This window comes from Numenius arquata, chromosome 9 (assembly GCF_964106895.1).
Source record: "Numenius arquata chromosome 9, bNumArq3.hap1.1, whole genome shotgun sequence".
NCBI lineage: Eukaryota > Metazoa > Chordata > Aves > Charadriiformes > Scolopacidae > Numenius > Numenius arquata.
The window spans coordinates 20463601-20479141 of record NC_133584.1 but is presented as its reverse complement, the minus strand read 5'-3'; the positions used below and the strand labels follow the sequence as shown (position 1 = coordinate 20479141).

The 15541-nt window shown below is 41.4% G+C and overlaps 1 protein-coding gene across 6 annotated transcripts in view; it reads right to left on the bottom strand.

Moving 5' to 3' along the window:
* Positions 1-15541, bottom strand: part of PAX3 (paired box 3) — a 79840-nt gene that overhangs the window by 14847 nt on the left and 49452 nt on the right. For 4 of the 6 annotated variants that reach the window (XM_074152952.1, XM_074152955.1, XM_074152956.1 and 1 more), the window contains one exon: positions 10892-11091. In XM_074152952.1, the coding sequence (XP_074009053.1) occupies positions 10892-11091 (200 nt within the window). Of the gene's footprint in view, positions 1-10891; positions 11098-15541 lie in introns of all 6 variants that reach the window. The other 2 variants (XM_074152953.1, XM_074152954.1) reach the window with 1 other exon arrangement.

The following is a 15541-nucleotide window of genomic DNA, read 5'->3' as shown; positions in this document are numbered from 1 at the left end:
CTCCCAGCAAGTTTTCATGTATTCACATATGTACAAAACATCTCTTAATAAACTTGACATGAAAAGTAGATCAGCATTTCAGAACCACTTTGAAATCTGTTCCCAGAACAGGGTACCAAACAGATGGTATTTAGATTAGTGGGACATTTTAGCTATAAATCTGCTTTCCTTCACGTCATTCTCAGTTCACGTCTTAAGTTTTCCAAGTCTTAGATGGCTCTTATTGCCTCCAAGAAAGGAAGAGGCAAATGCAGACATAATAAGAGTTGCAAAACACATAGGTTAATATTGATATTACAGTGATTACCATGCCACAAATCAGAAGGGCCACAGCCACAGCAGGGCTGCCTGGACATTAAATTGAGTGCATCTGCACTGCCCTGCCCCAGGTTTAAAGCAGCTTCTAGATTACAGCACTCAGGTCCAGGAGGTGGACAACTGCAGAAAACAAAGTTTGTTTGAGATAAGGGAGGCTAAACAAGCAAACAATTACTCATAATCATACACCTTGAAGCAGCTGCAATGATCATCCATGGATGCTATCAATTAGACAAGACCTTAACCGAGTGGCAGCATCTTACAAGGTACATCTGCACAGTCTGTGGGGCAGACTGGCCTGAAAGCCACTGAGGCACGTTAGCCGATGAGCCATGTGTAGACATATTTGTAAAAGTAAGCTGGGTCTCAGATGTGTCACCCTTCCTGCAAGCAGCCCACGCTGGCTTATGAGTCGGCCACCACAGGCTGGATTTCTCAGTGTAACATCATTTACAAACCGTAAGTGGCCCTTACATAAAAGTGTAACAACATTTTGGACTACACTCTGGGCTTCTCCTCCATTTACTATTTCATAGCAGGAGTGGTTGGACTCACTGGGCCATCTGGTTTCTGATGTGGGCCATCTGTCACCATGTAGTTTGATCTGGCTTCATCCTCTCTTCAGGATGAGATGCTCAGTTCACACAGCTGCCTCCTTCTTTGGCCACAACGTCTACTCCTCAATTACACACTCCCACTCCAACTTAAGATTTAGTACAGAGGGATAGATGGAGCCTCTCTTCTACATCAGAAATTACTCTCTTGTTTTTCTGCTGTACAAACTAACCCTCCTTCTGCCTCCCCACGAACCATTTCTGAAAGCAGCTGGCAGGCACAAGGCACCAGGGCAGAGATGCGAGACCTGTGATGAGCAATAGTTGAGAATGGGTCTAGATTCAGCAATGTTTTACTTTCTCATCCTATAGACATCTATATCCTTTTTCACCTCTCTCCTTACTCTTTATTTCCCTCACTGACATTTAAGTCTAAATTTCTTATTTACTTCTCACAGACTCTTTCCACCTGCTTATGCCTCCCAAAGCCCACCAGTCTCACATTCCTGCAGCAGTATCTTTTGAAGACGACCAAAGAGAAGGAAAAATAGGCAATACATGCTAAAGAGGGAAGAAGAAGCTTTGCTAAAGAGCCAAAGAGCACTCAGGAAGGATAATGGAGGTCAGAGAGGGAGCAGGGAACAGCAAATACATGTTGTAATTAGCCTACCCGGGTCATTAACTACGGCTTTCTCCATGACACTCTCCCTTCTTCAGGTCAAGAGGGTTATCTGGCGATCTTCAAATGCTTTGGGAACAGTAACTGAACTACACTACGTGAGTGGATTTCACCAAGGAAAATGAGGTAACAAGATTTTGTTTCCTCTACAGATAAGCATTTGCCTTCAAGCCCTAGATCTTTGTTAAAATGAGTCAGATCCCAAACTTTAATTCTGTAGTGAGTGACTTGCGTTAATGCCAAGTTTTATGCTTTTATTTACAGGTAGATTTTGGCTCATTTTGTAGATCTACATTTTTCCAAAAGTGCGTGTTAAACATCTGTTATGTATGTTATCATATGTTAACATGTTAATACATACATTATCATATGTATGTACATATCGTGTATATATGTTAATACATATGTTATCATATGTTAAACACATGCATTAAACATCTCTGAAAGGGACAAATGGTATCAAAATGGTATCAAAATGGTATCAAAAACTGTACAGCAGCCCCGTGATGAAGATATTTGCGCAGAGCTCTGTTGCCACCTGGAGCCCCATTAAATTAAGTGGGACTCTGCAGAGACACAGGAACCTGCCTGGGCTGTGCAGAAACAAGGCTGTAAATGACCACCTTGGTCCCATGCGATTGGGACACGCCAAATGGGTGCTACTTGATAGGCCCCCATGTCACATGCTGCTGGCCCAGTTGTGGCTCCAGGCTCATCAGCTGTGGCCACTGCTGCTCCACTGCCCGCCTGCCCCATCAGCCACAGCACACACCTTCTGCTGCTCGCCCTGGATTCTTACTTTCCCCGGGTGGCAGGAAGGCAGACAGCACCTGACTAGCACCACAGTTAGCCCAAAATTAACTCCCCAAAAGCCCTTAAACAAATTCAAAACCGTGGAGCAAGTTTTATTGCCACTAATAGCACCCGTACTTGTCACTACAGAATGCTAGAGGCACATAATAGAAAAAACAAAAACAACCCAAAACAAAATACAGAACAGCCCCACACCTTTACAGCAAGCACCAGGGGTCCGATCCACACATGTACTTGTTTCCCTTTGATTTTAACAGGCTTTGGACCAGCCTTGGTAACGATACTAAAAATAATTTATCTTTAAAATGAGCATAAGTGTGGCGCCAACTCTCACCATCACACATTTTTACAAGTGAACACACTAAAGTTCGGAATCTCTAATTCTGGATGTTTTAACATAACAGTTTTTACTAATCTTACTATTTACTGTCATGGCCTCACCCTTCTCACATGGCTTGAGATTGGGGTTGCAACTGTGTTTAACTCCCATTTTATGCCAGGTAACTGCAGATTTCAGATACTGTGTGTGACAGAACACAAAGAAGAAATAATGTTAACAGTAAGACAGCGGAAAAAAATACAAATAAAAATAAATGGGAGACTTAAGTAGAAAATCTGTTTTGGGAAGTCAAGAAAAAATTACTTTAACTCAAATCTAAATATTTTGTTTACATTCCATGTAATGTTTATTAAAATTACTCAGATCCCAAACTTTGTTCAGTAGCAGCGATATGTTTTCTATATTAACTGAAAGGATTTATTTTATTGATTTTTTTTAAAATCATAGCATTTCACGTAAACTATGCTTGGCTGCCTAGACTTATTCTCAAGAGTTCAGGATTTTTTTATTTATTTTTTTTAAATCAGCCCATATCATGAAGAATCCATTTGTACTATTACCATTAAATAAAGAAATCTTGAAAAAATTTGCCACTATCAAGTCAAGACTTAAAAATAAACCTAGTCACCACAAACCAATGTGTCTGCTTAGAAACAAATTGTAAACACCTGAGAAAATATTTGCTTTTGTCTGTACATTTCCAACGTGATTTAAACACAAGATCCTCTTATGTTCAGCAAATTTCAACTTCCACCAGCATGACAAAATCCCCGTCTTACGAGCAGCCTTTTCAAATCTAGCAGATCTCCATAGGATGCTTCTGTTCTCCCACACCCTCCCTTCCGAGAGGGCAGCGATTGTCCCCTGGATGCAGAGATGCTCAGAGTGTAATGCAGCCCCTGGTGAAGATTCTAAGTGTCATACTATGAGAAAGTGGGTGCCCGCAGTGGGTGCAACAGAAAACTAAGCTATCTTCATCTATTTGATCTGACAAACTACTGTATCTTGTGTGTTGGCTTCACCAGCAACAGCACGGATCTCAGTGGAAGGCGTATCCATCCTAGACAGTCCCTCAAATCACCACGACCACACGGAATTCCCCCATGGAAGCAAAAGCAGTGGATAAGCAAGCTCCTGCATTTTGGAGACTCAAAAATTTAGCATTCTTACACAAACAGTACTGTGTCTGAAGGAATACGATCTACTTGTGTTGGTGTAACATGCAGGAGCTCTAAATTAGATCAGCATTGTGCCTGGCGCTGTGCAAATGCGGACACGGACAGAGGAAACACGGCTTGTCTGAGGGACCCAAGCATCCAAAAGCAACGTCTGCACCAGAAGCCAAGTCATACTCATTTTAGCGAGGCTCTGGCTCCCCAGTTTCTATGTCACTGTCAAAGATAGAATTACCCAGATGATTCAGAAACAAAATTGAACCCCAGTATCTGGCCAAAATTTACATCTCAAAAACAGGACTGAAGAGGATAAAATTTAGAGCAAAAGAAAAAAAAAAAATAGTCCTTTAAGGGAAGTAAGTATTGGAGGCTCCAGTTTTTCAAGCATCTGGAACTGGACTGACCAAAAAAAGAAATCACACCTCGATAGAATATAAAAAAAAAAAAAGTATTCTGCATCAATGTAGAATGGATGAGGTGAACTAATAGGTTTGTCCCGTCTCTATTTTCTAACATTTAGATCCTGCCTTTTATTATCATTTTTCCTTTAAGGAGTTTGCAGTGATCATGCCAACATCTTATTTCGTTGATCTCAACAGGATATTCTTTAAAAGATGCATTTATTCACTTGGGAACACACTAGTGTAATTAGCCTTGACATTTCAACAGTCTGATCATAAACACAGAGTGCTCTATGTGCTTTTAAGGCAAAAAGATCTCTGATTCAACAGGGCAAAACATTCGAGATGTGAATTTTGCAGAAAACCCGTGGATATTTTGTTATACACAGTCCTGACCATTGCAAGCACGAATGCCAAAAACACACAAAGTCAAAAGACTGATGTATTGTTAACGGCACTTCTAATTTTAGACAGAGGGCTTTTGGTTGGTTGAGAGTTTTTTTTCCCCTTTTGCCTTATATTTTTCATGGTAACTGCCTTCCCCACCCCTCCCTTTCCCAAAATTCACATGTCCAAAACCAAGTCTGATTGTCTGAAAGCAGGGAAGGAATCTGGGGTGTGCCAGAAGCAGTGGGGCTGCCTTGCGAAGAGGGGAGGCTGAGGAAGGACACTGGGCTAATGAAGCTGGGTTGCACCAGCCTGGTGAGAGCCGACTCCATTACCTTTGTGAAACACGGCAGCGTGACTTCTAAAGACACCCACAGTGTTCGGTCCTGCAGTCCCTGTTGATGCCAGACCTACACTTACTTCAGCAGCCTTCAGAGCAGCCTCTGCGGGCACTTGCACTCTATTGCCAGTCCATGGGGCTGACACCAGCCCTTGTGCTGGCCTGACCTGACTGGGAGTTCATTCAAAGAACACAAAACAGCAGGGGGACAAATGAATAAAGTTCGGTTTTTTCCTGTTTCCCCCCCCCCCCCCCCTTTTTTTTTTTTTTTTTTTTTTTTTTTTTTTTTTTTTTTTTTGCAGTAGGGCAAATTTTCATGCTGGCTTGCCATGGCATCAGATGAGCTCCAGGGAGAGCACTGCCAGGGACCAGCCATAGCAAGAAGAAAAACAGTAGAAATGGAACTGCTTTTTAGCAATAACTAGTTGGTAAATCAGCTTCACTGCGACATCTGCACACCCCCAGCCTCACAGCAATAAGGTCTACTGCGCACACACAGAGGCATGCCATGTGTAGGCCTGTTTCCTCACAGCATCCCACAGCAGTGCTGCTGGCCTGTGGAGAACAACCTGCTGTGAGCACCAGTGGGAACACCACGAGGCTGCAGGTTCTCCACCTGGGATCTGCCTGGAATGGGTGTTTATGGTGATGGGAAGTCATGCTGGTTGGGGTACAAGGAGTTATCAATGTGATGGAAACCAGAGTTCTTTTAAAACTAACAAGGATTAAAAAGAAAAAATAAAAAATTAAAAAAAAAAAAAAAAATCAACACAACCATGGCGGGGGGGAGAGAAGAGAAAGAAAAACCCACCACCACCACACACAAAATAAAAATACTAAAAAAAAAAAAAAAAAAAAAACCAGGTCAAAAAACCACTGGGCTGTGCCAAAGGGAAAGAGGACTTTCAACCACCTCCCAGTGTGATCCAACACACTCAACTCTCATAGGTTTCTTTGAAAAGACTTTGACTCAGTCCTACACAAATACTTCTAAAACACTGCAGCTGAATAGTTCTGCAAAATATTGAGTAATAAGCAAATTGAACTGTGTATTTATAAATTAAAGCGCCACTAATTTGAGCCCTTAGGCAGCCAGGACCAGAAAAAGAGAATCAAAATCACATCCCCTCTTTTCCTTTATATTTAAAAAGGTCTTCTTAGGCCTGCATATGTTTGTAGTTGGCTAATTTACTCATAAGAATTTCTCCTTTACCCCAGGGGGAAAAAAAAATATCTGCAATTACAGGGTTATCTACTACAAGAATGCACACAGCATTTTCTTTCTTTATCCTATATATGATGCAAGAGGGACAGCCTCAAGAAAAGGCACTATAAATTCTCCATAAAACCACATCAGGAATAACTGTAAAGATCCGCTGAAAGGTTTTAAATGTTGCTGAATCTGTCCCACATTCCTTCACCCCGTCTTCCCATCGGACTGCACAGTTCAGCGTACAAGCTCAAACCATTTCAGAGGAGCTGAGGGCAAATAAAGACTTTTTTTTGGCACAGGTCCTCCCTCCCCCATGATTTCCCAGTGAATGCTTTTCACTGTTTGCTACTGAGAAGAGACTATCAAAGCTGAGAGATCAGACTTCAGAGCTTTCAAACCTTACTGCTAGCTTAAGAGTCATCATTTCTTCTCTCACTTCCCCCCCACTATCTCCTCCAAACCATTTCTTCCCCTCCCTGTACCACAGTGAAACAAAGAAAACAATATGCAAGCACAGCACTTAAAAATATCTATGTATTTATCATTTTTCTTCCGGCTACTCAAGACTTCTGAACTCTTGGGACTTCTTCTATTTGCTGAGACCGTAATAAGCTTTTTACAAAAGCTTACAAGCTGATTGCAAGTTTGACATGGGAACATTCAGCCCCATCCTAGCAGCCTGGAGAGATCTGTCTGAATTTTCAGACATGCTCTTCTGTAAAACAATATTTTTATTTTTGGAAGTTTTCAATAAAACCAATTTAAACCTGTGATTTGGCCGAGAAGAGCCTTTTCAGGATGGGATGTACTCATGTTTCAGAATTCCTCCCAGCTTCCCCTGCTTTTTCACCATTATTCATGGACTATAAGAGTCCAAACAAATTTCTCCCATTGCCTTTAGGGTTAAGCAGGAAGGCTGTGTGCCAGCCACTTCTCACAGCAGGACCTCCTACCCCGCACAATCCCATACAACTGGGGGCACATCCTCAACCTGGTCCAATACGCAAGTCTCGTGCATCACATTTCGGATAATTTGGGAGGCCTGCCCTCAACACACAGCCCGAAAAGATCTGTCTGATTGACCAGCCCAAATCAGCCAAGGCAGGCTCCTGGCCCTCTGTCTTCCAACAGGACAAAGCTGAACCTTATTTAAAAATCCTTTACCAAAAGATTGAAGTAAACACCTCCCACCATCAATCTGAAACAGGCTCCAAGCTCCTGCCAAAGTTCGCTCAGTTCATCCAGGTCTAAAAATAAGCCTGAAGCAGGAATCAAAAGGTGGCCAGAAAAGATGCTACCCACTTCATTCCTTATGCGCTGTTACAGAAACCATAACCGCACTGCTCTGAAGCTCAGAGCGAGCCTTTGATCTTTATCTACAGTGGGGGAAATTTCACTTTTAGAATTCGCCTTCAGATTGAGTCAGTAAAAATAGGCCACAGGCCTTAAGGGCCTACTCTGCAACTTAATGATGGTTTTAATGATTTTTTTAAACTGGACCAGTAAATCACTGCATGTCTGTGAATTTTACTCACAATACATGAAGCTTTAACCTCACATTCCCAGGTTATTACTACTTTTTTTTTTTCTTTAATAAAAGGCCATCCTAGACCTTTGGGACTCTACTTCTCTGAATAGTATCTGATGAATGCACAAGGCAAGAACTTTCCCCTTCCTGCTGCATCTAATGTACAGAAAAGAGCTGGATGCCTTTGGAAGAGGCAGCAGAAGAGGTTGTTCTGGCTCCACGTGACATCTAGGCTCAAACACTGGGGAGAAAAACCCAGCAGTCCTTGAGTGGAAAGGTGGTGCGGGAGGAATTGCAGGGAGTTTTTTAACTCCTTATTACACCCAGTGCTGAAGTATTTGCAGTGGTTACAGTTGTACATCTCATGACTCTTGCAACGTGGAGCTTGTTGCAATACTTCTTTCCCCAAAAGCCCTTCCTGTCCCCACGATTAAGTACACAAATAACATTCACAGTGTAAAGTCTGTTTTCAGTTGCTTGTAGCTTTAAAAAAATTCCCCTCAGGGGCTGAAATGTTCCAAGTTTGATCTCAGCCCAGAGGCGACTTTTTTTCCCCCCCTTCCAACCAACCAGCTTAGAAACATGCATTTGGTTACCCTTCAACAGTGGGAAAGTGAGAAAATAGATGGTTCAGAAGTTTAAGACTCTTCCTTTCACGGGTGTTCAGAGACTGCCTTGGGGAATAGAAGGAAAAGGGAAGCACGGGGGCGACAGGGTAGAAAAAACAAAACATGAGATGCAAGCACAACATGGAGGAACAGAGGGAATAGCAAGGTTAGTCCAGTTGTAACCAATTAACTAACTTCCTAGACAATGTAAAACAACTCTACAAAATTGGACCTTACAGCTCCAGAGAAAAGTAAAAAAAAGTATTTTCTGGGCTCAGCTGGAATCAGGCTGCAAAAAGCCAGCTCTTTTAGATGATGCTTGATAGGGAAGCAGTCAAAGAGATCTTTGCGTATATATCCATATAAAATTTGGTATCTCTGATCTCTGTCACCCTATTACCAAAAAAGAAGTGTGACTAAGAAAGCTTGAATGCTACATCAGTATGACTATCCAGCCCTCTCAGCCTCAAGTCTCTTAGGGTTATTTTCTTTTCACAGGTCGTCTTTTATTTCATGCCCATCATAGGTGGCTATTTTAAGGGGCTATAGAGAGGTGCTGAATGCTGATAAGGCAAATCCCGTATCCCTTAATCCACTGCTAAATCACTCTGCCAGGCTTCAAGGGTACCAGACAGATGGAGTGCACTAGGAAACTGCCCACAGGCTGGCTACTTCAACCCCAGCTCATCTTTAATCCAGAAAGGTTTTGTTCTGGTATTTTAATCATTGATTGACTGGGAACTTTCTTCCATGCTGGGTTAGGTAAAATATCCATATGTCAGAGGTACTAGGGAATTCGTGAGGCTGTAGATCATCGGAGTGGTGTGAGACAGGATGCGTCTCAAGGGAACCAAGGAAGCCATAAGGAATGTAAAAAGTCACAGGGTTAAAGCCACATTAAGACAGCTGTTATGTTAATGAGAGTTCTGCTTTTCTTCTAGCTCTGGGTCATTGATTTAGAAAAAACACAAACAAAGTCTTTTTCATTTTATCGTATTTTTCCACTGAAGCTAACGTATCCCAAAATTTCATATCCTAGATCTCATTCGTCTTGCTAACAGAACTTGTGTAGCAAGTTATCTTTATTATGTTTGTGTGTGGATGATTCCCAGTGCTTGATTTGGTCTTACCTGGCCAAGTCTATATATGAAGCTGTTTTGCAAGAATTTCACTTCGTAAACATGTTAAGGAAAGTCACGCACCACTGAGTTTGCCTTCCAGACAAATTCATCCATACATCTGATTTTCTCTCACAGTCATAACAAACACTTAAAAGAAATGTGGTGTGAAGTCTTCTGCAAAAACATTTAGCAGGTAAAACTGAAAAAAGTCTGGGCCTTTCAAGACAGATACTCAATAATATAGCCATGCTGCAATAGACAGCAGTAGACTTGTCTTAAAAAGTCAGAGGGATATTTTGTATTGCTCATTTCAGTTTGCAGAGTCTGAATACCTCAGGCTGAGCTTCACAGATCAAAACATAAAAAACAGAGTTTCACCAAAGCAACCAAATTCACCTATATCCTTGGTTAGTTACCACTAATTTCCCTTCCTTGGCTAGATCACAAGCTCTAATATTTTGCTTGTCACCCAACTGAACATTTGCTTATGAAAACTTGCAACTCAGACTGATTTAAAATGGTCGTCCTTTTCCAAATCCCTCTTAGTCCATTAGTGAAAGAGCAGCAGAAGATTCTGCCTGTGGTATTAAACATTTCACAGGATGTGCTTCTGTGCCGTGAAACAGATGAAGTCCTAGTCTGAACCTGAACTCCAGAGTGCAGCTTATTCCAGAATTATTTGGTTGCTACTTGCCTGGTTTTGGACACCTGAAAACCCAGGTTCATGCTTTTTTTTTTTTTATTTATTTAAATCAACTCCATGGTTTACTTCTTCAGCACGCTAACTTGTTTTAGACAATCCTTATCTACATGAAGTTATGAAGACCTAACAGTTATTTGAGGGTTTATTTTCTTTTGAATTAAACTGACAGTGGGAATAAAAGAGATATTACAAGGTTTAAAACAAGTCAACTTCAAAAGCTAAACTAAAAGTAAACTGTAGATACTGCACCAGTAACCCTGTTCACTTGCCTGGCTCTATAGACACATTGTCCTTTTTAAAATGTTTTTCTCTCCTCTGTTAATGCCCGAAAGACCCAAACAACAACAGATGAAATCAGTTAAATAACTAAACTGGCACAACAGCTGACCTGATTATATGCAGAGTGTTGTCAAATGCATAAAATAAACAAATTGGGAAAATAGACCTTCTTCTCCAAAGGCTCGGTAATATATTCATGGTAGGTATGGAACAATTACTGGGGAAAACACAAAACTTTTTTCAAAGCAGTTGTTGCCTTAAACAGTTGGAAAACCAGTGTCCACGTACAGACACAAAATCCTCTAAGGCTTTAAACACTGTAGCTTCACATTCTCCTTCTACCCTAGGGTGGAATCACATGTGCGTATAAGAGGACCCAGCATGCTAACAGAAAAAGAAATTCCCATTGTTAGGCCGCTTTTAAATACGTACCTGGACACGAGCCTCTGTGAGTTTGGCTCTTTGCGCAAGTTCTTCCCGGGTATAAATATCAGGGTAGTGTGTCCTCTCAAAAGCTCTTTCCAGCTCTTCCAGTTGCTCTGCTGTGAAGGTTGTCCTGCTGCGACGCTGCTTTCTTTTTAAAGGCAAATCTGGTTCAGAATCGATGTCAGAGCCTTCATCTGACTGGGGTGCTGATGCTCAAAAAATAAAGACAGACAAAAATTAGCTTTAGTTGAGATGGAAGAAAAAGCAAAATATTGGATCAATCGATGATACCCTCTTGTATGGAAGAGCTGCTTTTTCCCCATGACTCAGAACTGAGTTGACAAACTTCAAAAAAGTGAGAAACAAATCAGAGTTAAAAGTTACATTGTACAAATGTGTTCAAACAAATAAAGACTTGTCAAAAGTTCAACTACAAGTTTAGCTCCTCTTCCTGGCCCAAGAATATTTAAGGGCATCTTAGCAATCTTTTTGAGTAAATTAATTATTTGATTCGTTTTAACTTCCGACTATATAGACACATGTTCATGAGACCTTCCTTACAGATCCATCACTAAAATATTATTGCTAAAATGGTTATGGAAGTGATCACAAAGGTATGGGGAGCGCTAGTAAAGAAACTAATTCTTATACACAAATATTTACTTCATGTGTATTATTTGTCCCATACTCTGAACAGTATTTTATACATTTGTGTTAGTATATCCCAGCACATTTAAACATTCCTTCTCGTTTGCAACTTACTTGTCTGTCTTAGGACCACCTAACATAACCTTAGGACAGACCAGACAAGTGTTAATATTAAAAAAAAAAAAAAAAAATAAAATCAAACCTAAGAAACAATTGAGATGCATATTGCACAGAGAATTCCTGTAAGACTAGCTCAGAGCAATAGTTTGACTTGACTCTTTTGGTTATTAAAGCGAGGACATTCCAGCAAATGTGATGACCAGACCTGAAATACATGTACTGCATGCTTCCGGCACTAAGGTTTCATCATTATTCCTCCTAACCTTGGAGGTTTTCCAGCACAGAGCATGGCTACACGCGGATGCGTTGATGCTCAGCCTCCAGGCAACAGGCCAGGACGTGACTGCAGAACAGCCAGGCTATGTTGGACCAAAGGCCCCTCACACCACACCCCAAGTCAGTACTTAAGGAAAGTCGGCAAGAAACAGGCCATGTACAGCATGCCCATGTCCCAGGAAGGGGCTACCAACTCTTGCAGGCAGCAGTTTAAAGAGAAATCAGAACCAAAAATCTTACTGGGTTTCAGGGACATGGAGAGAGTGAGATCACACACACACACAGACAGCTCCTGGCATCACTGCTTGTTTCCCCTGGGCTCCCCGGCAATCAGGTAAACTCCAGCTACAGCCCAGCCGCGGCTGAACCCATAGCTGTAGCTGTGAAGGCAGCAAAGCCTCTTGCAGTACCCGACCAAGTTCTCTTTCTCCAGCAAACAGTAACGAACGAAAAGAGTAGATTTCCAAAGCCAGTCTTCAATCCCATCAGCTGCTGTCCCAGGCAACAAGCATTTCTTCTTGCCCGAGTCTTCAAGGGAAACCACCTAAAGAGGGCAGACACTCCCCAGTGATGCTGAAACTGCTTGCTCAGTTGAAATACAAGCACCGCTTCTACTGCTTCAATAATTCCAAATAAATTATTGATACAGACATTGATTTAAAATAATCTTCTTAACATGATTTATTTGGAAGTAACTGAGAACACAAAGCCAAAAAGAAATCAGTTTCTCAAGCTCCAGCTAAAACCCCCCACCATGTTCATTTCTGGCTATCTTACATTTCCAATTTCACTCAAGCTGTTTGAACTAATAAATACACCTAATCTGTTTACTTGGTCTTACAGCATGAGAAAGACAAAGTGCTTTTTCAGACAACTCAGCTGAAGAGTTTATGAATTTCTACATAGCAAAAAAAGAACAATTACTGCTAGACCAGAGGCTCTTATGCCAAAGCTATCTTCATTGCCCAGACACCATCAATATTTCAGATCCAACATACACAGGACATCAGGAGAAACCCAAGCAGTTCAAGTTCATCCCTTATTAAACATGCAGTCTAGGGTATCCCAAAATGAACACAACACATTGTCTGAACTAATGACAAATCCCAAATCTTCTCACTTGGGGTCCCAGATGAATCAGTGACACCTGCCTTCCTCAGCAACTGGCAAGTTACCACCCTCCAGGATGGCTTCATGCTGCTATTCAAGAATAAAAAGAAACAAAGGACATTTAAAATATACTTTCCCTATGTTAGCCTCATATGTAATCACCCACCTTAAGCTAACAGGCTCATGTTGGCTGGCACTGCACTCTGACTGTACCTAATGTGGTAGGTCTGCAACAGAGCTCAGGAAGGTCCCTTTTGAAGACAACACCTCTGACAAAATTTGCCTTCGACTGTGTACAATGACTTGGGATTTGTTTGTTTTTTTTTTTTTTAAAAAAAAATGTCTCAGGAACTCTTTCAATACTCTCAGACTCTACATGTATGTATGGAACTTCTTCAAAAATTTACATATATGCCTATAAAAATCCAACTTAAACTGTGCAATTTAAAGTCGATATTTTTTCACTAAATTTCTGAAGTGAATTCCCTCACCAACTCAGTGGAAAGTATCAGGAGACCTATAACGACATTTCTAAAAATGTTTTATAAAGACTTAGCAAAATCTTGTGATGTCTCCCTGCATCTTGCATTCATGAAGCAGTAAGAATGCAGAACTGAAAGACTGACAATTTAATTTCATTTTGTTTTGTCTTTACGTTTCATTAAGCAGTATATTTTAGCAGGGCCTGTTGCAACAGGACAAGAGGTAATAGTTTTAAACTAAAAGACAGTAAATTTAGATTAGATGTAAGGAAGACATTTTTTATGGCAAGGGTGGTGAAACACTGGAACAGGTTGCCCAGAGAGGTGGTAGATACCCCATCCCTGGAAGCATTCAAGGCCAGGTTGGATGGGGCTCTGAGCAACCTGATCTAGTTGAAGAAGTCCCTGCTCGTTGCAGGGGGTTGGACTAGATGACTTCTACAGGTCCTCTCCAACCCAAACTATTCTATGATTCTATATAAAGGCAAAAGGTAAACCAGACAGAAAAAAATGAACAAAGTACCTAGAAGTCCAGGACAATACATCCAACCAAGTGCAAACATTTAGAGAGAAAGGAGAAAATTTATATCAAATGAAATGGCTTTCACATCCATCTGATTTCATTGGTATTACCCTTCACCAGGCCTGGCTGCTACATGCAGCTTTATTGAAACCATGGAGTTCCTTTCTCTTCTCTGACCTGCAATATTAAAATCAGACAAACATAATATCAAATGATAGCTACAGGTCTGTACTACAAACCGCACTATTTTTATTTCTTACAACGTCTTCTTAATTATTATTAGTTTCAAGGAAGTTTTTGTTCTTATTTTTTCCTATTAAAATACCATTATTAGACTTTTATATAGGTAAGAAGCCAATCAGAGTATTGGCTAAGCACATAAATTGGACACTCCTCAGCCTTTAAGAAAGCGGTATTTATTTTATATATGCTCAATAGCCATAGCGTATTGCCTTTTACTAAGTATTATCTCACTAACAGATCCACTGACTTCCATGATATAAAAAGATACTGTTCAGGACAGGTAAAGGTGGTCAAATTTTAGCTGGATTGTTTCCATCTCCATCACCTCCACAGACACACAACACACACATCACTAACCTTTACAGTTGTCCTAATGATCTTAATACTCCAACCCCTCCAGCTATAAATAGGAGAAAGAAGGAGACTCACCAGTGTCCTGAGCAATCCCTGGCCAGAACCCATGGGCTCACCAGTACCCCCCGCTTACTTCACAGCTCAAAATGGGAGAGGCAGCCAAAAGCACCACCAGCGTCTGAGCCATGAAGCTTAATTAAAGAAGGAATTACAGAATTAAAGAGCAATTTTTTTGTCCCTTAGCCCCTCGTGGCCTGTCTGGTGGCCTGAGGAAATGCTGCGTTCCAGTTATCACTTCGATATGCAAAAACCTCTGCCCAGCATCGTAGGCATTCGGTCACCTGGAGCTCTGCAACCATCCCTTTTCCAAACACCACAAATAGACACATTGGGGCAAAAACTGAACAACAAAATAACACACAAGAGGCCATTCTGTGGGTTGTTCTTCCTCTCAGCAAGACATTTCATTTGAATAATTAAATAACAAAAACATGACAACCATTTAAAACCCATGCATTGTGGCTGCAGCACAGCACACCTGACAGAGGCAGGCAGAGAGGCTGTCCTGCAACAGCACAGCTTCTCTGGCAGTCCTTCAGTCACTGTGAAATATTTAATCAAATATTACACAGCCTCTTCCTCTGAGCATAAAAGCTGGGGTCTGCCCTAGATAAATTCTGTTGAGCCGTGGATCTTGCTAAAATAAGACCCCCAAACTCCCTCCCCACACCCCCCCCCCCCAGTATACCAAAGGCCAGGGAGGGTTCTGGTGGCAGTTTATTTGCCAGCTACGCTCCCCGCATCTTCTCACTTCTTTCTTTACACAAGGTTAATTTCCCAGTTTTTCCCCCTTGTGCCACATCTCTGTCGCTCAGGGCTGAGCAGGGGGTTCCAGGGGGG